Source organism: Saccostrea cucullata, unplaced genomic scaffold (assembly GCF_032062105.1).
Source record: "Saccostrea cucullata isolate Sc308-1 unplaced genomic scaffold, CSIRO_AGI_Scuc_v1 ctg1199, whole genome shotgun sequence".
Lineage (NCBI taxonomy): Eukaryota > Metazoa > Mollusca > Bivalvia > Ostreida > Ostreidae > Saccostrea > Saccostrea cuccullata.
Genome location: NW_026920093.1, coordinates 87,755 through 114,599, shown reverse-complemented (window position 1 = coordinate 114,599; position 26,845 = coordinate 87,755). Strand labels below are relative to the sequence as shown.

At 33.1% G+C, this 26,845-nt stretch overlaps 1 protein-coding gene across 1 annotated transcript; it reads left to right on the top strand.

The window, feature by feature from the left end:
- Window positions 1–228: 228 nt before the first annotated feature.
- On the top strand, window positions 229–15,354 carry LOC134243254 (uncharacterized). The gene is made up of 4 exons (XM_062725494.1): window positions 229–1,012; window positions 7,100–7,136; window positions 13,164–13,259; window positions 13,837–15,354. The coding sequence occupies exons 1-4, from the start codon at window positions 542–544 to the stop codon at window positions 14,271–14,273; spliced, it is 1,041 nt and encodes a 346-aa protein (XP_062581478.1). The 5' UTR covers window positions 229–541; the 3' UTR covers window positions 14,274–15,354.
- Window positions 15,355–26,845: the final 11,491 nt, after the last annotated feature.

The following is a 26,845-nucleotide window of genomic DNA, read 5'->3' as shown; positions in this document are numbered from 1 at the left end:
GATATGTGTAATCAAATAGGCAATAGATTTTACGCCCGAGATTTTTTTCATATATATAAATCGATTGAATAAGAATTAATCTTTCAACAATATCGACGTATATTTAAATCTGATGAAAAACGCATTGTTTTTATTTAGTACCCCATTTCTCTCAGAGGCTACATGCGTATGGGATTGAGTATAATTTGACAGAGAAAATCTATTGGATAAACAGACAACCACGTGTGTATTGCTTTTAATAACGGCATACACAATTACACGGGGACTCAATGAGCCATCCTTATCACGAGTGTGCGCGTACATATATTGACTGTGTACACATCTATACATTTTTAAAGTTTTAAATCACGCAACGAGAGATTTATGTCAGACCTATCGGGAGCGTGAAGTCTGTATTTACCGTGCAGTAGAATTGGTCGCCCCATTATTTACTTCCGTGGAAATCGGTTTTCTTCGCTATCCAACAAACACATGTAATTGATTCAAACGCTGGTTTCGCTAATAGAGACCGGGCGTATAGAACCGCGCTGAGAAAAAAAAAATGTCAGAGGATATCAAAAATATGTCGGACGATCAGGAACCAGAAAGTTACGATGTGTTACTAAGGAACGGAGTGAAACCAAATGACTTTTACAGTAACGGAAAGTCAAAGATGGACTGTCCAAACTTCAAGTTGGAATTATTACAGAGTGAATACATCAGAATCAGACGATATCTATATGGATTAACGGCGGTTGTAGTGACTGGAATTTTGATACTAATTGTAGTGGTAGCTGTTTTATTTGGGAAATTAAGTCATGACTTGGTCAATCATGAACATAAACCAAAAGTAGGGGAACAGATCTCGGCGATGCAGAAAGAGAATGAACTATGTGTTCCATGTGCTAGCATTAGGTCGGGTCCAAGTGTCGAAGAAAACAAAGTCTTAGACGAATTTGCCAGAAAGTATGAAGAAAACATTGAAATGTGCTGTGTGGAAACTCCGTCAGAACTTCTGCTTATGTTGGAATTGGTACGTATTTGACTCTCTCTCTCTCTCTCTCTCTCTCTCCATAATACATATAGAAAGTCACAAATACGTATCATTTTGTTTTGAAGGTACTTAACAAAGGCAAAAACTTGAGAGAGAAATGCTTAGTGTATATACTTAAATTCCACTTCAGTTTTTAATATCCAGACGTCTTGTGAAATCTTTAACATAGCCTCGAGTGGATTAAATTGCTTTGTAGATTCTTTTTTGTAATTCTAAATCAAGTTTCTGACACCCCAGATGTACATTCTAAAACAATAAGTCATTCTGTTATAAATTTCCTAATCATGAATTTAAAAACTAAGACAGGAAAAAGTGTTTATTTGACATGAGCATAAACAAACCTTGCTGATATATTTCATGTAATTTTCTTAAACGTAAACAAATCATGAACGATGAAAACTAAAATTAGAAGTTTTGCAAACTATTTCACAAGCGATAGTGTCAAAAATGATAAAATTATTGTTTTAGACATTAAGTATGATTTAAGTATGTTTTTAAATGCAATAAAAGCCTGACCACTCCAATCCTGTATTCTTTAGACCAAAATTGTTTTTAAATGACAATAATATTATTGACAGCTGTAGGCAAAATTTTTTTCAACGTATACGGCTTGTTTTTTCTCCCATTTCATGGGATACGACTCTCTATTGATTTTTTTACAGGTATATATACAAAACTTAAATAAAGCAATAAAGTTTGTATGATTTCAATCTATATTCGGTGTAGATAATTATATTGCACAGGTTTCATATGACGAATAGTTATTGCAAAGATAATGATACGATTTCGAACTGAAAACTTTGAACAAAGAGCATAACGAAAAAAAATCTCTCTCCAGCAGAGATATGAGTTGCTGTAATTTGTTTCCGAGTCTAGAACAGACAGTGTATGAATGATGAGATTATTTTCCAGCTTATTGAGATATGAGGTATAATTGAGTATGAAATACATATTTCCGGAACATTCACCTTTCCGTCGACGCCCAGTTTCTGAATTACATTCCGAGTCCCTCGGGGTTGGGTCGTTGATCGCACTTTAATCGTTAAGTTTTTAAACACGCTTTTTGTTTTCTTTTCGCTAATGGGTTCAAAGTCAAAATAAAGAAAACAATCGAATTAACAGAGAGTAAAACAAATCTATAGGTCATATATTTTCTACGAATCGTATTTTATCCGTAATGAAGAAGAAAGACTAGGTGATGAATTCTACCTAATGGAAGGATTATGGAGCTATTTGGATAATGAAATTGAACATTAGACTTAATCACGTGTGATTTATGAAAAAACCCTTCTCATTAAGTATAAACAAACACTGACAGTGAGCGAATGGCAAGCTTTTCGTCAATATGGAGAGACTTCATTATTTTCGCGGGTGTTGACAGGCTAGTTCGTTAGGGATTGATCGGGTCGCCGTTGTAATCAATCGCACCCTATTCACGGAGAGCTGCGGACAATGGGAGGGATCGAACATGCTTTAATGGCATGGTAGAAGGCAGTGATTGTAAATCTAACACTGCATCTGATAAATCTATAATAAACTGTTACGATCTTGTCTAACAGATGCAATATGGCACAGGTTTTTTTTCCTAATCGAAACATTTCATCTTTAATCTGTTCATCCAGGTAGCATTTTTTTTTAAATTAAAAAGTTGAAATATGAGCTTGCGTGTACCTTTAAAGATAAAGAGTGTATGAAATGCATATAGGTATTATTCTTGGAAATAGAATTCCCTTGTCCCCTATCACACTTTAACTTGAGTCAGTCACGAGAAACGTTCTATATATGAAATGTGTCAATAAACTTGGATGTGTAGATCAAGCAGTTGTTTTCCGTTCTCATTACTAATTCTGGTATCCATTAATGGTAGAAAAATAGAAAAATCTGTTGATCCGACCCTTGACCCATGGTCTTGTTATTTCCTGTCAAATCTCATTGTCTGGGAATCAATACAAAGATATAGCAAGACGTCTCCTATTTCGAGAAAGGATTCTCATTTAAACAACTTTATTGTCTTGACAACGGGAATTTGTCCCAATAATATTCGTGTTTATGAACTGTACTTCATTTAAAACCTTTGTTGAAATATCTTAATTTCCTGCTGGGTTTTCATGAAACCGTTCTGTTTAGTTAAAAAAAAATCAACATTTTCGGTATTTCGGTAAATTGATAAATCTTTTTATCCATGATTCTGAAGATAATAATAAATATGTTGTAGTTTATAACATATGTTGCAGAAATCTATAAATAATAAACATTTCCTGGATTCAGACAGCGTCGATTACAGATTCGTGATTAACACGTGTTGTTTTGCATATCTTGCAAATATGTTGCAGATTAGAAAGGTGCGAAGAAGGAAATTCGGTCCAGAAAACTGAACTTCAATGATGCACTCGATGAATTTTTAAGATGAAATAATACATCTTTTAAAGATAAGAACTTATCCATAACAAATACCATCAAAAGATAGGTAGTTTAGTTTAATCCGCAATTGAGAAGGTTTTTTTCCCCTCACTTAATCCAATATAATATTTTTTCTCTGTCTCACCCCTCCCCCCCTCCCTCCTGCCTTCTGATTGTCAAATACTCGTCGGTAATATCGGATAGAGCGTGGGCTACTGCTGTGAATTAACACTCCATGGTGGCTAAGAAATCCGAAACCATGATATACGTGTCATATTTCTAGGTATACGTAATAACGGCTTAATTTTTGCTTAACGTTACCATATTGTTTAATATTACCCGTGTTAAAGACCTTTATTGGGATGAGTTCGAGAATCGAAGTATTACCAATTTCTTTAATCTTCTTTTTCAAACTGTGATCACATATAGACAAAAAATGTGGAATATGACTAATAGCTTTAAATAATAAAAGATATGGTAATCCAATGCAATAATTAATCTCGTCCATTTTATTATCCGTCAGTGGATAAACGACAAAATTGTTATCCTTACGTATACCTAAAGACGAAATATTACATGTATCATAAGATAGGTCAGATTAAAGGATTAGAGGGATTAACTCGTTGTCAGTTCCATATAAAGATTATGAAATGTCAGTTGAAGTATAGTGTAATGTCTTTCTTATATAGTCAGGAAATAAAATAAAAAAGGAAAAATTTCGGTTATATTTTTTTAAAATCACTTACAAGAGGGATTTCATCTCCATTGAAGCTTTTATTATATATGAAAAAACAACTTCCATTACTCTATCACTTTTATTTGCATTTTGTTGTCATGTATCGAAATCAATGGACACAAAAAAGCTAGAGCGAGCCATTTCCTACAAATTGCAAGATAACACAACGCATCTGTTTGTTCCGATAAAAGACGCGAGAGAATACCCATTATTTATCTCTTCGGTCCCAAAACAACATTAGGTACCAGATTTCCAAGCTAGACTGTTGTTTCTGCATCCATATTTGTAATGATCTAGATGTAAATAAAGAAAATTGTCTCTATTTTATAGTGCCCCTATGTTTTGCATATAGACCCAATTGCTTTGTCTTGATTTCGTTTTCTCGTTACAGGGTTTTCGATTTCGCAAACTTTCGAGATTCAGGGAGAAACTTAAAAATCAAAACTAACCACCTGGAAAGCTCCAATTCTCGTTAGGGATAAGAGCGTGTTTATCTTTAAGCCCATTGCTATGTCAAAATTGTTTAAATTTCCGTATATATTTAACAGCCGTATGCTCAGTATCAAACCAAATCTGCCCCTGGAAGTAGAAAATGATGTTTCTACGAATGGTTCATTTGGCTTTTATATATTTTCCATATCTACCCCCAAACTCTGGGACTGCTGTTCAAAATGAAATACATATTGTAGCTAATTCCACGTGACATTCATTCCCCCCGTGCCCCCAAACGCAGACGTCAAAATCTCGGCAGGAAAATTGAATAGTCGGATGTTTTTGGATTATGACCCAGCAATTCAATTTCCAGAGATTTTGTCTTTGCTTTCACATTAAAATGAGCTGTCCTAATGGAATTTTTCTGGCAGTTTTGGTTAAGTATGTTGCTCAGTTTGAAGGATTAGAAATAAAAGTTCCGAAATTAAATTAGAACGTATCCCGTAAACAATATTAATGACATCTCTAAAACTCAATGGTTATAATCGCCATATATTCCCCTGGGGAAAAGAGGAGGAATTTTTTAGAGAGTATTTATGAATGTACTTTAGATTGATGAAAATTGCAAGAAGAGAAATAATACTTTTATTGATATAATGGTTTTTACTGTAATTATTTTGGACTTGGGTAACATTAGATTTTTTTTCATTTCTATACTGTAATAGAAGGAATGTACGTGTATGTTTTAGTGATGATAAAAATACTTATTGATCTGCTTCTCAAATTAAGAACCACCTTTAGGGGGAAAGAGTTTTTTCATTCCGCAGAGTGCGCTAAAGAGCAACAAGTGACTTCTCTACATCAATTGTTTTTCTTTCTATTTAATCTGACAGGTCTTGCATAACACTTGAAGGAAGGGGCACCAATACAAGCCATTCTCTCCTTCCTCTAAGCACTCGTCATATGGTTTTCATTCTTGTGGCATCTATTTCTTTCGGTTTATGCACATGTAAATATTTGACATCTACCTCGTCCTAATTATACACCAAACACCCCGTTCTTCCGCGTCATAACAATAGGAGGGATGAATTTAGCTTTGTGATTTCAGAGGGAACCCAAATTAACCCCAATTCGTAGACATTTCCGTGGATTCTGTTTATTGCCGTAATTAATTTGAAGAAAATTTGTCTCCTCACGATAATTAATTAAAATATCAATAGAATGGCGCTTGTAAAAAAAAAAGTTATTTAATTAAGTCTCCAAACTTGTTTACAAATATAAACGATGTCTAGGGATATGTCCTTTGAAATAAGAAGATGGAATGTGTTTTGAATACTAGTACTGTATATATATACAAAATGACTAAATTCTATTGTGTCGCCCGCGTGGCGCAGTGGTTAGAGCATGCATGTGCTCTGGAGTAGCGCTGAATAAGGAGTTGATCCCTACGTCGCGAGTTCTACAGTAGGACGTGGAGACCGGTCTTTCGGATGCGACCGTATAAACCGAGGTCCCCTGTCGCATTATAGGCGCTGGCACGAAAAAGATCCCTCACTGCTCAATGGCCCTTAGTGTCGATTATAGGTCAAAATTTGCAGCTCTCCACCGGCAAGTGGTGGCGTCTCTATACCAGTGAAAAATTCTCGAGAGGGACGTTAAACAATATACAAAGAAACAAACTAAATTATATTGTACAATACTGTTATGATACGGAAATCAAGTTATTATTAAAGAAGTAAATGTAGAAAAAGTAAGTTTAAGGGGGAAGGGGCATTAATATTTGTGTGCCTCTACACGTAATACTAGTAGTTATTTCCAACACCTTTGGGGAACCCGATATAACATGCATTGCAGAGATTTTGGCATGACTGTTTTATCGATTCTGATAAATAGACTTACATTTTCTTCCTAAACCCCTTGAGTATAACATAAAAGCATTGTATTGATTTTTGACTTATCTTCAAACGACTCTGGAAATCTGCGTCGACATGGCGTTTAATGAATCGCCGTAAATGATTGTCGTAAAAGCTGACGTTCGACGGACGACTTCCGTTAATTACCAGAGCAAGACGTCATTTATATACTTACATTATGTCTGATTTTGTCCATGAAGAAGAAATGTTAAATTGAGAGTGATTCTAAGCATAGATCTTCTGAGATTAATATACATTTTAAAAGTTGTTTTTTTTCAAAATCACACATTATATAATTTTATATATGCAGTGTATGTTGATTTACACTTTATTTTGATGGCAACATGCATTTGGTGCCCTAGTTAGAAAAATAATTTTTTTTTGTTCATTCCCATGACCATAGTCAAATTGTTCGACTCGAAAACTTGCTTTCTGCGAGATTTTGGTGCCAAGAATTTACGTTGATTAGAGTGACATTTGCATTGCAAAAACGTGCACAGAACAAAAATTCAATTTCCATGGTGTAAATCATGGAATATATCAATATGTGAAATAAATTAAGAGATTTTGTTTCATTTTTTGTAGTTCATTGAAAAAAGATACAGAGAAGAATCGGCAAAAGGTAAGCATGTCAATTTGTAATCTTGCTGAAATATTCACTTGACTATATTCCAGAAAAAAAAAGATTTTATTAGAACTTCCAATGATATTAAGTCGATAGTTCTTTATATAAGTGACTTTTATATTACTTCTGGCTGTTATAGCCACCAGAACGGACGAGTGCTTTCAGTGCTATGATTATTTGTTATTGCTTAGCTCTGTCACGCTCCTTCCAAATCAATATTTATACGACACAAAATTAGATGCTTCATACTGTTGCCCAAACCACTTGCTTAACGGCGTCCTTTGATGGAAAAGCAGTCCAAATTAGATTGTGTTTAATTAAGCCGGGTATTTTATAAATGTCCTTACGTCAGATGAAGGATCCGGGATTTATGACTCCTCTTTGAGAAGGTTTCGTCGTTTAGCTTTCTGCTCTTTGGAATCTCAGAAGCTGTTGACAACGTCAAATGGTGCTTACTAAGATCTTTCACGGAAGCAACCAAAAACCGCGCCATTGATTTCCATTAATGCTGTTTAAAACTAGTTTCCTTGATTCATTTACAAAGACATCCATCGATTTAATGTTTCTGAAATTTCCCCCCCCATGTTTTTCCCCTTGTATGGCGATGTTTCGTTAGAAACAAGACCTAATGATTTTTAATGACTATCATTTGTTTTTAGAAAAAATGGAAATCAATTGAAAGCATCTCTCGATCCGAATCTTAAGATATCTTTGAATTATACTTAACATTTTGGATAAGAACGCATTAAGGTAATAGTTCCGCAGCTATTAATGTTGCCAGGGTAACAAGCAATTAAACAAGAAATTTAATTACTTCAACAAACAAGGAGACTGGCTTTAAATCTTTTAAGTAAATTTTTATGTCATCTCTGCATTTTGAATCAGGAACGTCTTGGTCATTAGTAAACTAAAGGATGACACTTCTTATATTTAATTTGTGGTCCTTGTCCTTGGACAAGTGAAGCATAGAATTGAAATCCTAGTGGTTTAGCGAAGGTGCCATAAAAAATTCTGAAAAATAAACGCAGTATCAAAAGATGGGTATATCTGTACCTGTCAAATTTTCATATAAAGAGTAAGAAAAATGAAATTTACAGTGCTGTCTTCATTGTTTCGTAGTGGTCTTAACTTATTAATGCAAAGTTTATTAAAGAACACGATGAAAAAGTGAAACCAGAGCATATTCTTAGAGCAAGCAGATACGATTTAAAAATAATTTCGCTATCTATTGAAGTATTTTGTAAAACGTTTAACTGAATGTCATAGGGTTCAAATGTGCAACACAATTTAGGATAATTCAAAGTCAGGCTTTTATCTACTGAATTAACAAACATTCCTTGCCGATTGCAATTGTACGAAATATTTGAAAGATCGCCAGGGCCACTTTTCTTCAGATTCAAAAAGCAAATATATATCTCTCATTTTAAAATGGTTAAACTTATTTACTTATGGTTCGGAAAAATCAGTTTGAAGTCATTGAGTTTAAGAGAATCAATACGTCGGCCACACATCATTGGTTTTAAGAGTTGACACAGGGTATTACATTTATTTATTATTTTTTCGAGACACCGTATTCCGTTTGGTGACGAGAGGATTTTTAAATTCTCGATTCCTAACCGTAACAGTAGATAGATTGCACTCCTTTGAAAATCGCGGAAGCCGTTAGAGATCGCAAACAGTTTATTTATACCAATACCTAAAACACAAACAGGGTTGAAAATACTCCCTTTGAACTAAACCCATTTGAAACCGATAAATAAATCTTTTGAGAGGGCATAAATATTCAATAAAGACTGCGTTGCCTTGATTCAATATCAGGACGTGTCTTTTACGAGCAAACACAATGGATTCACAGCCATGAGTGTGAATTTTTACACTGTACTAAGTTGAAAAGTTGAATTGTCCATGTAGGTAAAATATTTAAAATTTAAAATCAGTGCACTTATCGGGTACCCTATAGACTTTTCTTCTTTTCCTTTTTACAATCCTAAAAAATAAAGCTTATAATCTCAATATCAATATACACATGTATGCGTCAGAAATTCAGAATTAAGATCATAATATGCTTCATTATTGTTTGTTTAGATTGCTCAAAAAGGCTTGCATGTTATGCAACTCTGATTTAGAAATATTCTTTGGTTAAAGTTTGATTCATATTTTGATTTATATATTTATGAAAGAGGATTGGTCCATATCATTGCGTAAATACTAAATTACTTTATCAGAAAACTTATTAAAGTCTTGTGCTTTGACAAAGAACAGTTATCCCTTAAAAATTCTTTTTTAAAAACAAGTTATATATAATCCTTTACACTAAATCAACTCTGAAAAAGAATTGTAAATTTTTAACTGGTAGAGAATTAAATAATATTTTGAATCAGTTCCATGCAGAGTGCACTAACGAAACACAGTGACGTCATTGAGTCTCTCGAAGAAAAAAAAATTATGTGTGTACTAGTATATTACAATGTACACAAAAACAAAGATCCGTATCCTACAAAACTAAAGAATCTAAAAGGAATGAAAATTGTTGCTTAATCGAGAGAATATTGTAATCAGTAAAAGGTTAATTTTGAAATGCATGGAGATAAGTATAAGAATTAATGACAAAATGATGAGGGTTATAGCACCTTGTCAACATATTTCTGCCAGAAATGCCCACATGCATACATGTCAGTCACATACAATTTAAGATTGCATGAATTTTATATCAGCATTGAAACAGTTGATAAATTTATACCTCCATAGACATTTTCCATGGTGAAAATAGTTTTGTTCACTTGTATATTTTTTATAGCGTAAATGACAGTACCAGCATAATATCAATTTAAGGAGTGGAGAATTTATAGCATTTTGCTATTTTGTTAACATTCAAAATAATTTTATTACTTACGACTCAAATTAGTGTCGTGCAAAATAATAAATTGATTTAAATTCTGATGTAAAATTAATTTTCAACAAGACAGCATGAATTTCGGACTATCTGATAAACCGAGCACAAAATCTGTTATATTATACTGATGTTGGAGTTGAACCAGTCAGATGTCCTTTGAATAGCTAGCATAATTATTTTATATACATATGTATTTCGTTGACTATAATGACTGTCATGCATGGTATTTGAGTCAATATGGACTTGAGAAGCAATTCCAAGACATGAAAAATAAAAGTAACAGAAATATAACCTTGGAGGCTTCGCCCTTTTGTATGTTTTACTATGTTCACCAAAGCATATAATTATACATGTACACCCAACCTCCTTAAAATCTACACCGTGTTTTTTTTTTTTATAGATATGTTTAATCTAAAAGACATACTAGTATACGTGTACCTCAGAAGTAGGCTTCTCTTTCAGTATAATGACCGTCTGTTTTCTATCGGAATCACTCTCAAGAAAACAAGTTTATCTTAACAGTGTACTTTTACAAACACATACAGAAAATAAATCTAAGCTGAACACGACCAATGAGTCGTTACCAACAAACGTAAAGCCAAAAAAAGTAAATCGGACGGTTCCTTGGGCAAGTTTATTTTCTCGTCAATACCAGCAGTTTCTAAAAATATCATGTAAAAAAGATAGAAAAAATGCAAAGTTATGTAATGGCTAGACACATGCTCGGATTATGATGTATGGTATGAATGTCATATTTATAAGGAGTAGATTAGGTTATAAATTGATCTGAAATAAAATTAAACTAAAAAAAATCAGCAGCACAGTTTTATTTATTTATTTTATTTTTTGTACACAGTTTTCTAGAAAGATAACTTATCGGATAAGAAAATTTAGTAAAACATTTGACGCCAACTGCAGTAAGCGGGTATAGGGTGCACATTTAATACAAGTTATCAGCCCCGGAATTCGTTAAGAGTGCAAGCATCTTCATCTTTTGCAATGGACTTATTCCGTTTGCAACTAGTGGGTCATTGTTTTTATCGACGAGTGTTTCTAGTTTTCCGTTCTGTTGAAAACAACACGTGTTCTAGTCATGTAAATTACTCTTTGCTTCTTTGTGTTTACCATTCCTTGTTTAAATTAATGATATTTCGATGCGTTATTTCTGTGCTTTGTGTAAGCCTAAATGTATAGCCTATGAAATAAAACTAGAGGTATACTGTGAGCAATGAGATCACTAAATGATACCCCCGCCTCCCATATGGTTATATATTGGCAAAGACTATATAAATTTAAATATACTATATATGTATAAAGTTTCATTGAGTATCAATTACATTGGATATACTCTGAGTTCACAGAGTGAAAAACAACAGCATTTGCACTGTATTATTGTATTTCTGTGGCTTATTTCTAGTTTTACTAACATAGCCACGGAACTGCAATTTTCTCCAGAACATCATTAAGAGAATATCATGCGAACTTATGTAACTTTTTTCTTTCAAAATATAGGGAAAAAAGAGAGTATCAGATGCATTGATTATCTGATCTAAACATTTGTGTCACGAAATTCGTGCAGCGGAAGTAAGAAATGCAACATAATGACTGCTAAATTAATTACCGAAGACATAAAGTTTACGAATCTGAAATGTAGCAGTAATGTAATAAATCGTATAAAAAATTTGATATGTCTGTTCTTTTTATCCGACATATGACTTAAAACAGCCGGCTGAAGAGAAAGAAAAAAATCTGTTGGCATTTAAGCACTTCTTTCTGTGCGGAGTAAATTAGGCATGCACTGCGTAAAGAGGATCGCTTTATGACATTCAGATTTTTATTGGAAGAAGTGCAGAACCTCGCACCTAAACCTCGTGTAGCGTCAGCTTTATTTCGCACCCTTGTCAAAAAATAACGGTTTGACAGTTATGAAAACCACCAGAGATTGTTTACCAAAACATATCCATTCGAGGGTTTTATATTATGATTTTCAAAAAAAGTAAATAACATCTGCGATGCATCTGTATCGTACACTAGGTGGCGTGATTAGGTAGAACAGAGTCAGTATCTCTCGTAAACAAAGAGCTTGTTACAGGAGGACACTAATGACATTAAGCTTCACAAAGTTAAATGATGAGTTTTTGCCCCCGGACAGAAATTTGATGTTGGATGTGATAAAAAGCAATCGATGCGAAATATGATTCGTTTGAATACAGCTATGGTTTTTTTTTCGATCTTTTAAAAGCATAAGCTGACATTTATTGCATGAACACGAGCATAAGCAGGAACGGTATATCGGCTAAAAACAAAGGAAAGAGAAATTTCAAATTTTTTATTTGCCTGAAATATTTTTTTAATTAATACTTTTTCGTGATACTCTTTCAAAAGATCTTTTTTCAGAAGATATCGATGGATTTCCTGACTGGATAAATTGAAATCAGCTCACAATAGGTCCCAAGATAGTGTTAATCACAGGGTGTTAACTTTAATAAAAGATTATAGCAATCTTGTCAGCAAAAACTCAGAATTTCGATTAAAATATCATTACGTTTATTGCACATCCATATAGGGACCATTCATGCCTTATTCCTAAGGCACGCGCCGGGGCCCGCTATTATGTTGTTTAGATCTATGAAGACTGATATGAAATCAATGAGGGGAGCTAATGCACAGCGTACAATACACATTTCAAATCAACAGTCACATCTTTTCATCGGAGCACTTACATCTTTAGGGTTCAACTTATAATGCTTTTAAAGTCTTAAATTGTCGTAAAAATTTGAAAATGAACGCTAGAACGTTGACATGGATAGGAAATTACTTACTTTTGACACTTAATTATAACTTCTGACATTTAATTACAGTTGCCGCTATTTTTATACATAGAATACACGCTTAGCTTCAATTAATGCATTTTTGGAGTGTTATGAAATGAAATACAGCATTTTTGGATACCCAGCCAATTTCTTTTTATCTTTAAATTTTCCAGCTTTGTAGTTTTAAAGAAATTTTTAAGTTTGTAATTAACTTGTAAAATTCGTAATTAATATATGTATTTTATAATGTTAATTTTCTTTAGAAAAAAAAGAGTTACATACATGTTTATTAAATAATCTTATTTTTTGCATCTAAAGGTAACGTTCCACGTACTGGTGAACTGGTTTCAATTGAAGGACAACAAACGGCAGCTCATCTGCTGGGCTCTCAAGAAAGACTAGACGAAGACATTGGTATGTATAAATAAACTAAGAATTATTATATATATTATATTTAATGACACCACAACAATGACAACATACTCCTATCTGAAAGTATACGTAAAAATTATCAAAGGACAGGGTTGGGTAAGACCCCTTTTTGGTCCCTGGTTTGGGGTGTCGTTTTGAATGATGCAACAGTTAAAAAATTGAAAAACCACTCAGCACCTCTGCCACAAAATGAGTACATGTATTGGCTCTAAGTTATGGGATACACAGAGGTCACAGGATGGTCAGAAAATATGTCAATTTCCAAATTGTCTCATTTTTATGCAAATTTTAATCAATTTTAGAACACATGAAAACATAGAGCACAAGCTTGCCTATCTACCAATTTTATATATTTCATATACACTATAGTATCAGATGCATCTTGTTTGTAAAAATCTCAGATAGGAAAGCTTGTGTTCTATGTTTTACAAAGTGAAAAGTAACTCAAATTTGACGAAATTCCACCAGGATTAAGAAAATTCGGGAAAATGTCCTATTTCTGCACCCTCTGGTGGCCTCCATGTATACTTTGAATTAATGTATTTCTTTTTCTGTTTAGGTCCAGGCACGCGGTTTTCTGTACCACACTGGATTTACGACAAGGATATTGCATTCCTAAGTAACATGAAGTATCGTCACGGAAGACTAGTAGTGCCCTCTGACGGTTATTACTACGTCTACAGCCAGGTGTCGTTCGTGGAACTTTACTCCGGAAGTAATCCCGCTACCCAATCATCGTCCATCTCTCATTATTTGTGTCGCTATAATATTATCTACCCGAACGGAGGCGAGGAAATTCTGGCTAAAAATGCCGCCAGCAAAGCGTCTAATAGCAAAGTTGTCGGAGAATATAGCAGCCACATTGGAGCGTTATTTAAATTGCGAAGAGACGACGAAGTGTACGTTAAAGTCTCGGATTTATCTCTTATGGTTCGTGATGTCAGGAGAAACTACTTTGGTATCTTTAAGTTGTCTAATATCACACAAAACGATTAAAAACTACGGACAAAATCCACTTTTCAGCGTTTGTCATTCTTTATAAATGCCTTCATTCATTTGTAAAAACCTGTTTCATGAGAGTGATTGCTTTTTGGACATTATAGAAACAGTATCAAAGTAAAGAGAGACAAATTATGCTTTTTTTAAAAAATGTATGCAAGTAATTATTAAATGTTTATGGGTTATTAGTTTGAAATCAAGAATTTTGAAAAAGGAAAAAAATCTCATTTTCAGTTTAATTTGTAACTCCTCGACTTTTTTTTGCCTAATTGGAGCTTACAAAGAAATGTGTTCCGAATTGCATATTGCAATAACTAGTATATGTCGGTTGTCAATCATACTGTAATACTATAGTGATTTGAAAATGAACAAGTATACATGTATAATTTGTTGGTTGAGTGAGAGAGAGAGAGAGAGATTATTACATAGGTATATGAGATTTTAAGACTAAGTATTGTAAGTTAGTGCCAGCATGTTAGGGGAGGGTCAGTGTGCTTGGATTTGTTTGTGAGGAAAATATGGTTTTTAGAGAAATCTATGTAATTTGTTCCCAATTTGTTCTCGGTGATTGTAACTTGTTTATTTGAGTTTATACCTTGAGTGATAGCTTGCTTGTTCTTATATAAAAAAAACTGCCGATATAGTCAGCTTAAAGAGTGTTCCAATAGTATGCTCTTTGATATCAAGAAGTTTTTCAGTATTTTGTAAATGCGTATTAAAAAGTCAGGAGAATTACCTACAGATAGCTTTTGTTTAGTAGATAATATAAGTATACTGAATTAAAAGTACAATGTAGTTCATCCCAAAAAATATATGTAATATATGCGATAACAGGTTTGTGACATTGTTCTCTCTATCAATATATTTTACTGAATGCTTATCAGTTATGTGTTTGTGGATTAGAGGGTTTTGACTTTTTGTCAACGATAGAAATTCTTTCTTAGTTTTTCTTTTGTTCCTGGCTTGAGAAGCCAGTTTTTATTTAAAAAATTAGTTTTGTTCCCAATGTAGTGATTAATGTATTTTTGTATCGAAACTGACGCAATGTCGAAGAAATAAATAAAATTTACAAGTGTGAGTTTCTTTTTTTTTTGTACTAAAAGGAAACATACATGTAGCGATAAATGAAATCAAGATACACGTACGTGTATATTTCAGATGGGGTGGGGGTGTCGGGGAGCTGGTAAATATCAAAGGCAGCAGTCCCTTTGTAATCCAATAAATGTTGGAGTGTTTTAGAAATTTTGTCATGACAATATTCAAGTGCGGGTGTAAAACATTACTTCAAATCGTTGTCAACGTCTTTGATTTATAAGAGTATGATTATAATCTCTCGAATAATCAATATTCATGATATATACGTTTCATGGACATTAAATATTTTTAATTCTTAAAGCACTAACTAACCTGATTATGGTACATACTTGATTTTTTGTAAAGGGTTGAGGAAATACAAATTTGGCGCCATAAAAACTCCCACCCAAATCCGTTTAGTTTTACAGTCGCTTTATTGATATTTAGTCATCAAAGTCTAAAAAATAACGTATCAAATACTTCTTGCTATATATTATTTATATATCAATCAACAGCCTTGGTTCTAACATTTATAAACTTTTCTTTCGTCCGCCTGCAGAATCAGCGCCATGTTGTACACAAAGCACTTCAAAGGCAGTTAGAATTATGCGATAAAACATTTCATTAGAGATAATGATGGATCAAAGATAAAGAAATACTTTTTTGTATCGACGTCCATTAAATCTGCACAGGTTGCACCTGCTTCGGTTAAGTCTGCGAAGCATGTTTATATCAATGAAGATATGTTTCTTCTGTATGAAATATGCAAGAATTCCTTCTTTCATGTGTGAAATAATCTGAAAGATACCGTAATAATAAAGAGTGAACCAGTTGTTCCCTAATTGCTACTGGACACCCCCTTCCCCTGTTCGTGGGGAAAGAAAAAGAAATGTATACTGTATATGGAAAGTACATTTAAGGAATTACTGTCTAGTTAGTATAGTATGCCAGGGCATCAACGATAGTGGGAAACGTTGGATAATTTGCATAACGGACGAATTAAGCCCATTATGCATAAATTATCCCACGTTTCCCACTGTCGTTGTGTCCCTGACATACTATACTAACAAGATAGTGTTTCGTTATATTTCCAATTCATTGTGAAATAAAATTGTAGATTTAGATTTAAAAATGTAGACTAATAGATTTTAATTACACGAGGTCTCCCATGTCAATTTCAATATTTCTGACGTCAAAAACAAAGACAGACGCACAAGATTTACATGCATATTAGGCCTCCTTAGCTCCTGACCTATCAATTTGCCTAATTTACATTCCGGTAGAATTATCAAGAAATCAACTCCACTAACTTTCAAAGAGTTATCACAGATAAAACAAATAGAAATAAAAGGAAATATACCGTAATTACTTTTTTTGTTACTAATTTTTTTTAATTAATTAATTTTTTACTAATTACTAATTTATTTTTTTTACAATTGTCCCTTTCTCCTGCCTGAGATGTGACATACGTACATGTACATGTACATGTATTAGTAGTAAGGTTTTTAAAAATTATTATTAAAACCACATGTCTTCGTCCTTTTTGAAGGGGGGGGGGGTTCATGGTGACATTGTGGTTTTGTTTGTCCCATTTGTTGCACAAATTTCCTTTTGTTGGACAATCTTTATCATACTTTGGAGCGATGATTCTACTAGTGTACATTTGACGAAATACTTTAATCATCATTGTAAAATATATATATAAAGATTTAATCAAAAATATAATATAAATAAATAGAAATATATCCTTTCAATAAATTTATACTTCTTTTCTCTGTAGTATAATATTGTTGGTTATATACAGATAACCCATACTTTTAACAAATCACACCTAACTATGGTACACAACAAAGTTGCCACAAGTATTAAGAATAAAATTATAATAATTTGTGAAAGTACAAGGATGTGTCAATCAAACCCGTCCAGAAATTCGAAGTTTCAATAACTTCAAGATTAAAAAGATAGTTATTATATTTTCGTGTGAAAAGCGAAATTGCAATATATAAAAGTCGTGATATTATACAGAAAAATTGAGAAAATATTAACTTCAAATCTGTGTCTAAGCACCAATAACAAAGTTAGAAGTATTAAAAAACAAAAGGTTCAAAAGCTTTTATCCTCTGTTAATAGACTAGTTGACTCCTTAATTACTTTTTAACAGAAAGAAAATATGTTTTCATGTAAATTCTGAAAACGAATGATTGATTTTCAGTGAGCAGACTACGCCTTTGTTGAGGACAAGCAAAATGATCATAGGCCCGTGTTCAGCCATAATTCTCATAACGTCACGTGACCAAAATGTCGAAAACAGATACTGTAGGTAGGCACATGGTACTTATTTTATCATGCGCTGAGTCTGTTGTTAATTAGTTTTCAGTAAGTATTTCTCGCTCTGTACTTATGTATATATGCATATATCACTCATAATCAATATCTCTATTAATTCAGACTTTAAGTGAGAAAACAAGACGAGTTGTGGACAAATTGACGACAGTTGTCTATACCAAGACGCCTTCTAGGGATTAATAGGTTTTCTCTCTCGTAAAAAAAATTATATTTATGCAAGTTTATATCACTAATTAACAATTTCTAATTACCATGGAGTGAGTAGGATTAGAGGCGTAGTCATTATTATATAGCAATTGAAATTTATTAATAAGTGAAAAAAAATTGATTAAAGGTTGTAACAGACTTTGATAAAAGCTCATACAAACAGTAACATCAAAATTTCTAAATATTTCAAAATATTCTATAATAGAGACAAAAAGTGTATCTTTGGTTTATTGCAAACAAATTTCTTTCAATATATATTATTTTTATGTACTTCCGTATGGGCGGAATCGTTAATAATAAGGACATTGTCGTAAAACAAGACACAACATTACAGTGTATATATTTCTCATTTTATTGTGCTCACAATGATTGCATTACTACATCAAGATTGAGTGCTATCATCAGCGTTCACTTTGATGTTACATTAGTGTTTCCATACGGTAACTTAAAAACCTATAAGAAAATCTTGAAAACCCTTTTATCATGGCGTTACCACGAAAAGATGTTGGGTGTCGTAATTTTGGACGACAATCTCCCCGTGATACACTTATATAAATAATACACACTTCTTTCTTTAAGGAATGAAGCTGATTTCAACTTATGTTATAAAAAAGCATAAACTGCCCCAAGTTATGTTATATCGTATAACATAAGTTGAAATCAGCTTCATTCCTTATAATTTAATTTCAGTGTAGACAATGAGACAATCTTTCATCCGGAAAAAAGGCTTCAAATATAGCATATTTTAAACGTAACGTCAAGCGGAGTAATACGTTTTTGACATAACTCATTGTGACGTAGGCAAGTTATGTTATACAAAATATTATATGTTCCTCTGAATGATTCAGCCAATGAAATTGCTCGATACAAGTGAAATTAAATTATTTCAAAATACCAAGGAAATGGAATAACACGCACATAGGTACAAATGTATGTTTATTTACCTATGAAGGGTACTCAGGAGCATTCCAGCTTATATCAGTACATATATCATTTATAAATAATTCACTTTTCCAAAGAAATTTCAAATAAAAGATGAACAATACCACTTTTAAATTATGATACATTAATTATATGTAAAATATTTAAAATATGTATAGTATACATGTAAATGATGCGTTTGATGACTTTGCATGCAATTTTCCTTACTTATGCAGCAATATACCTTCATAACCTACAATCGGGGTTTCTATCACAGTTGATTCAATACGCAAGAGCATGCTCTACGTACTATGTAAAATTCTTAAAACGAAGTAAGTTATTGACAAACAAGTTGCTGAAACCAGAATATCAGTCTCGTTTAAAGTCATCATTTCGTAGGTTCTATAGTCAATACAAAAAGCTTGTCCGTAAATGTAAATTTTCATTAAATCAAATGCTGACTGACGTTTATCATTTATGAAACTAATTGTTAGGCCTATATATACACATTGTCGACGGATTTTTCCCGTTATTTCCAGATCATGACAAGGAGCACAAGGCGAGTGTGACCTGGATGCTCACTCCTCCATGGCACCTGTTCCCACCTCTGATATTTTGGAGGTCCGTGTTTGCTCTACTCCTTTTTTTGAATTGTTTCATGGCCTTTTGATCTTGAATACAGTTCATTATTTTCATACATGTATATTTCATTCAGAAAGACAGACAAACAGACAGGCAAGGACCAGGTATTTGATCAAAACAACTTGTACGGAATTATATCACAGGACATTGCTTTACATGACAATTCATATTTTTACATTACACTATACACATTCCTTGAGTTGCAAAGCGTTGTTCTTCATAATACACAGTAAGGAAAAGGCGTGAGCAAAGGAACTCAATTTGTAGAATTATGGCAACTTTCACAATTTTGGCACGAAAAGATGATTTATTTTTCACACTGTATCGAATGTCATTGATTTTCCGTCACAATCTCTTAAGGAAGGCGATTCTTCATCCCGAAAACACGCCAGACTAATTTGCTACTCACTATCAAGTTACGTTTTCTGTTTTTGGTATGTAAATCAAAACCCTTTTAAAGAAATGGAACAAAAATTATATCTTTTACGGTGAATACTAGCGGCTAACTGCGTCTTGTAATTGATTTTAGCACTGGAGTCCTGCTGATAAGCCCTGCAATGATACGAAATTTTTGATGTGGCGTTTTATGGTAACGAACACGTCTGGCTATCAAATAATTGGAATAAATCTAAAGCAAGATTTGTCAAATTGATGTACATGGGGGGTTAAGACCGGACTTGCTATTTCCTTTTTTACATATCACCAGGAAATACTGCTTTTGTGTTGGCAGATTTTTATTATCTATTTACCAAAAATATCTATCTATAATAAATATACACATCGTACGTTACTGAACAGGAAGAAAATTGGAGGCCAGAAAGTCGAATCCATGTGAGCATTTTTTTAAAATCCGAGATTAGAAAAAAATACATAAAACATAGCAAAAAAAAAAAAAAAAAAAAAAACAAAAAACAAACAAACAAACAAACCAAAAGAAAAAAACCCAGCAACAACAATTTTAACAACCAAAAAAAAAAAAACACTCGGTGGAGGAAAGCAGGATGGGAAAGATTGGATAAATGCATTTTGACCTTGGGTGTGATTGTTTGAAACACCCTCTTTTTATTTTCGGTGTATAATCAGAAAAGAAATCTAAACTACCGACCTGACATTTTAATTTTTGAAGTTAACTTTTCTAATGTATAGCAACTTAATTTTGTATTTATATTACCATAAAACTGTCTTTTCTTCTCAATCCAGATTTTGATAAGAAAATTTATCATGAAATTTGACAATATGGCCATAAAATTTAAGAGATATCCGAACGTCTTTACAAAAATGTACGTCATTTCTTGTTCGAGATTAAGTGCTAGGGGAAATAACTCTTTATGTTCTTCTTTAATGCAGTAAGACTTTCCTGTTCTCTTCATAATCAACAATTTTCAATTGATGACTCATTCGCTACCTGAAATTGTTAATGAGTGAAAGAAATTATAAAAGGCATAACAAATACAATGTACATTGCTTTTTAATTAGAAATAAAACTCTTATACTATATCACATTGTACTAATTTTTTTTTAAAACTGGAAATTCAATTTAGTTCTGAAATTTTCAGTAACATTTAGGTGTTTATTTTTACATATTACACTGTGCCTAATTTTACTTCATTTTGAATTTACCGAACGGTTACCAGCTGAGGAGGGGGAGTGGTCTAAGTAACAGTGGTGTTATTTACCTGGAGACCCCCAATACCCAAGATGTCAAAAATCTATATACACGTAGTTATACACAGGTAGTCCGAAATATCTAATGTTTTCCAGGCTGTTTTACGAGTTTGATGTTTTCCTGGCACGTAAAATATCAAAATCGTTAAAAAGCCTGGAAAATTCGTAAGATATTTCGGACTATACACAGGTAGTCTAGTATTTAAAGTATTTCCTACAACTGTTTTAATGTAATACTGACATGATTTGATATAAAATGAAAAAGGGTATATAGGACTGGTATAATTATAAGAAACTGCATGACATTTTACTTCACAATTTTGGTCATTATAAATACAAGCATTTTTGTAGCTCTTTGTTCCGAAAAAAATTGGATGGACGATCAAATGACCACCAACTATAAAGAGACAGTGCATATTTATCACGCCGAAATAATTCGATAGAAGTTCACTTTTTAATCCCGATATCACTCTGGTCCTTTTTGCAGACCTGCAAGCTACAAGTTCATCATCTGCAGCCAGCATTCCAAGAGAGATAATTTGTTCAAAATTTCAACATTCTCTATTCAGGGTTGCCTGCCGTTACGCCTAGCGGGAACGACAACTCTGGATAGAGTGTTACTGCACTTTCGAGTTGTCTTTCTTGGAATACTGTACATCAAAGCAATTTATTTCGTAAAAAATAAAAATCCCCGATTATAGTGCAAATCCCTGATTCTATTTATTTCATGATTTCATTATAAAGCCTCGATTCAGCTGATTTTTGTTAAAATTTCTGTTTCTCTTAAATTATTGTATGATACCTGTATTAAAAAAAAAACAAACGCCGATTCTCTTCAATTTCGTATACACGTTATATATATATTTTTTTTACCTTGATCTAATGATTTCACAAGTCCTCTTTCCCGTATGGCTAAATTATTTTTTTTCACACTTATAATGGAAATGATTTCGATATTTTTAAATAACCCGCCCTTCCCATTAAAAAGGATACTAGTATAAATGTAGAAATGCGCTTTTGCAGAATAGACATGAATTGGGGTTTTTAATACCTTTTTTTCTCTAGTATATTCACGAACTTTGACCACTTTTCAGTTAGTTATTGTTGTTATCTGAAATAGCATTAATTAATAATTCTTACTCTTCTGTTACGTCACTTGACTATTGCTTTGTTACAAGACACATAATGTCACTTTCATGGCTCCCTTTTTTTAAATGAAGTACTGCTATAGTAAAATTTCCTTCCCCTTGGTAAATTCCATGATTTAGACACTTAATTATTTTTTTATAGCACATAATTTTCAAAGTCTATCTGACCAGGGACCTATATACTAATATACTATATAGGTCCCTGATCTGACCATTAAAACTATTATTTTAAACAAGTAAAAATAGGTCACGCCTGTGACTCAGGTGACCTAAAAATGATGTCAAAACGTGGTGATCAATGAAAGACAACATCAATCAATTTTAAGAGAAAATGTGGGTATAATGAACTTTGACCTATTTTGTATTAACCTATCGATATCATAAAAGTTACCTATCATCATAAAAAGTGGGAATTAAGATTCAGATAGAATAGATAAATTTTAAGATAATATTCTTTTAGCTCCGGGCGGGAATTTCAAATATTGAGGAGGATCGTCACATGTTAAAACACCTGCAAAAAAGTCAAGGCACTGGCATTCACAAACCTCAAATATGCGCAAATAATAATATTAGCATTTCAAAGAGTCTGCTCTCTCGACTAAGAATGACTATATTTTTATTCAAATTTGATAGATGTAGACAAAGGTTTAATTATGATGAGTTGTATTGAACCCATTAACCTTTACCAGTAAGAATTCATTAAATAAAGCTTATAAAATATACCTACCAGGTATCATTTTAATAACAAAACAGGTAACTGTCAGAATTCAGCTCTATTTGTCTTCATCAATGCAAACTAATAAAATTTCTATAAATGAACATGTCAATTAATTCATTGGTTTAAGTTTTATTTTTATCGAAGCTGCTTGAAAATGCACACCATGCACCAGACAAGAAATTCATTCCTCCATACTTATTTCCTCATAGACCAGTACAAGGGACCCCCATATTCTTTCGTTTCCTCTTAATTTACCCCAAATGTACCAATCACGCATTTTAACATAAATTTTATTAATGAAGAATTATAGGCAGGCACCTGTTTTTAACCATATGTTGTTTTTAAGCGTTAATAAATAATATTCACATTAATTTTTTTCCTCACCCAAAGAAGCTCACATAAATATGAAACTCTGATCAGATAAAAAAAGGTTTCGAAAAGTGTATTAATTTTCTATTAAATTAATTTTTATTTAGGCAGGGGCAAAATGAGTTGGTCATCTAGAATAAAGACAAACTAATCAAAGATTCGGGAATATATGTTTTTCCCATGTCCGTCTGGCTGTTTGTTTGACCGCAAAAACTTTAACCTTGCCCATAACTTTTGTTTGGATGCATGGAGCTATGACTTTTATATTTCACACGTGTGTTTCTTGTAAAAGACCCTTTGTTTGGATGCCACCATATTTGACCTTTTTCCTTGAACTTGGAGTTTAGTCTACTTTTGCAAACTTTACCAAGGTTTAAGATTAATCTTGGTCATAACTTTTGAACAGTTGGTGCTAGTGCTCCCATACTTCACATCTGTATTTATAAATGAACAAGACTTTTCGGAAACCTTATAATTATTTCTGACCTTTTCACCCTTAAGCTTAACCAAATTTAACCTTGACCAAAACTCTTGAATATTTAGCCTTTTATATTTCCTGTGACAAGACTTTCCCCTGGATACTATAACTTTTGACCTTTCAGGCACGTAGCATCGTTTTTGAAAGTGGGGGGGCCAACCTCAGAAAAATTTTTTTTTACTTACCTGAAAAATTTGACAAGCAAAAAAAAAAAAAAAAAAAAAAAAAAACGCAAATTAAAAGTATTGCCCAAACTCGAAAATCCTATTTCGTAGTAGGGGGGTGGGGGGGTGGGGGTGGGGGTGGGGGTAGTGGCCAACTTTTTCAAAGCCAACTTACTATCACTTCCAATTTTTTCCTTACAATCCTTGCTATCACTATACTACGGTTCTAAAGTGGGGGGCCAACCACCCTATCAATGAACATTTACTATAGTAAATTTTATGTTGGGGAAAAAAGTGGGGGGCCAGGCCCCCCTGGCCCCCCCCCCCCGGATGCTACGTCCCTGCCTTTTGATCTTGACTTCAGAGTTAAGCCATTTCTTTAAAAATTTAACTTTGTCCATAACTTTCGAACAGAGTGTACAATAAGGGATTTCTTCTTTAAGATGTAAAATATGCCTTGTGGCTAGACCTTTATTTTGACCTTGGAGTTTGACCAATTTTTGAAGGGTTTGTGCTGCGGCTTACATATTTCACAGGTATTGGTACATGTATATCGCTTGACCTTTAGACTTGTCCTTTCTGTTCGTATAGCAACATTTTCATCTCTTTTGCTTCACCTTGGAGTTTGATTTGTATTTCATAATCTTTAACCTTGGCGCCTGAAGCTTACACACGAGGGCACCACATTGCACAATCGCATTTTGTTTTACAAAACGTTTATTCTATTTTTTTTATATTTGAACTGAAAACATTGTTAATATGAGCTAGGATAATTATTTTAATGAAAATTCCGTCCCTTAATTGAACAGGGTTGTACATATGGGTCTTGTCCACAACACATTAGTTTGGTACTACAGCTAGGAACATTCGAAAGTAGGGGAATTCGGCCTTATTAACAGGGGACTTAAAACCTCAGCTTGAGAACAAATACCACACATAAAATATAGATAAACCACAAACGACAATGTAACAATCAATTTTGGCTAGACCTGTGGTTTTGTCAAATTTATTACCGAAGTATCTTAACCCTATGATGAACATAAGGCATACTAATTAAGCTATTTTGCAAGTCAAAATCGACTTCCAAATTTTTATCGTCGACCCGAGGCTGTCAGATTGAGGATAACATCGAGATGCATGCCTGTAAATAAAAGATCCTGTGTGTAGAAGTTGAAAAGGTTATCTTAGGGTATAGTGGTCTGGTCAGGTTCGAGTGCACCAAGCAGCAGTTAGATAGATATGCGATATCCGTTCCATCAGTTAAATTGGAGTACTATAATTTGGAGTGTTCCTTTCAAGGAAGAAGAAATGCTTATGGCCAATCTCAAAGTAGACATCAACATGATTTGTTTTATATAAAACATTGTTAAAACTGTGCATGAACATTTTACAAACTAAGAAGGAAATGGATATCGGAAACATCAAAAGCAACAAAAAGTATCATTATGATAAATTAACTATTTTTTAAGTATTTGGCATTATCTTTAATTATTAAGGCTGACGGAAAAAAAATGATTTTTACTTCCACAAAATGACTTCATTAACAACAGTTGAACAAATTACTAGCATTATGAATATCTGTCAGAACCAGCATTCGTAGTGTCATTGCCATCGAACAGATTTCCTAGGACAGTTTAATGAATTTCGCCAGTTTTTGCCAATAAATTTCGTGAAGCTGTTATTGACCGGCGGTGCCTTTGATTTTTGGTGTATATTGAGTTTATTTTTTCTTATCAGTATTTTTTCAGTTGATTTTCTACAGTCCTTCATTTTGTTCTCGTCGTATAAATTTTGTCAATCGATTTCTGTTTGATTATATTCTTCATACATGTATTTTTAAAACCAGATAACTGGTACAAAAGGTACATACGTAAGTCAAGGGACAAAAATAGACAAATTATATAGAATCAAGGTGTGTTTGTGAAACACTGATGCCCCCATATGCCAACAAAGCGAAGGCTAAATTTTCTCAATTGAAAATGAAATATGTTGGTACCCAAAGTAAGGCTTTCTCAGAAGAAATACAATTGTGAAATATGGAAGCCGTAGCTCTAACTTTTCAAAAGTTATGACCAAGGTTAAATTTTTTTAAAAGTAGGTAAAACTCCAAGGTCAAGGTAAAAGGGTCGAAGTTGTTGGTACCTAATAGAAGGTCTTGTCACAAGGATTACTTGTGTAAAGTATGAAAGAAGACTAGGTAAAAGTTGACAACCAGACAGACAGGACAAAAAATACGGGATCTTTCGATATTGATATACATGTAATTGTAAGAAATTTTGATTATTTTTTTTTTCATACCGAATGTCCGATTGGTTCATCGAAAAGTCCCAGCACGTAAACAAATTGTTATGAGAAAATCTGCTGGACATAGCAAGTTTTATGATGCAAAAGTGTTAATCGATTCATCTCTAATTTACATTTGACTTGAATGCTATAAAACTGACATCACCCCTTGACCTACTGATATACTTTTTTGACCTACATGTACTTATGTACACTTTCGTTTTGCAAGGTTGTTTTCATGATCAGCATGAGAAAATCATTTATGGTGAATATTTACACGTACACATCGTCACGTGTTGTAAATTAAATTTTAAACAAGACGTGTTTGTGAAACACTGATGGCAGCCTATCGCAAAGGCTAAAGTTTCTCAAATACACGTCAGACTCCAAGATCAAGGTCGAGAGATCATAAATGTTGCAAAACTAAACAGAACCTAAACAATAAATATACCTGGTAAATCTGGAAGCCTAAGCACCAACCATTCTATCCTAATAATTATTCAGAACTTGTGCCCGAGGTAAAGGCCATGTTACATGAAACATACATGTGAAAT

Excerpts from the sequence above, each read along its gene's own strand:
- LOC134243254 (XM_062725494.1), top strand. The coding sequence starts at position 542 with ATGTCAGAGGATATCAAAAATATGTCGGACGATCAGGAACCAGAAAGT. Across the intron at positions 1,013-7,099 it reads TTCTGCTTATGTTGGAATTG|TTCATTGAAAAAAGATACAG; the intron begins GTACGTATTTGA and ends CATTTTTTGTAG. Across the intron at positions 13,260-13,836 it reads AAGACTAGACGAAGACATTG|GTCCAGGCACGCGGTTTTCT; the intron begins GTATGTATAAAT and ends TTTTCTGTTTAG.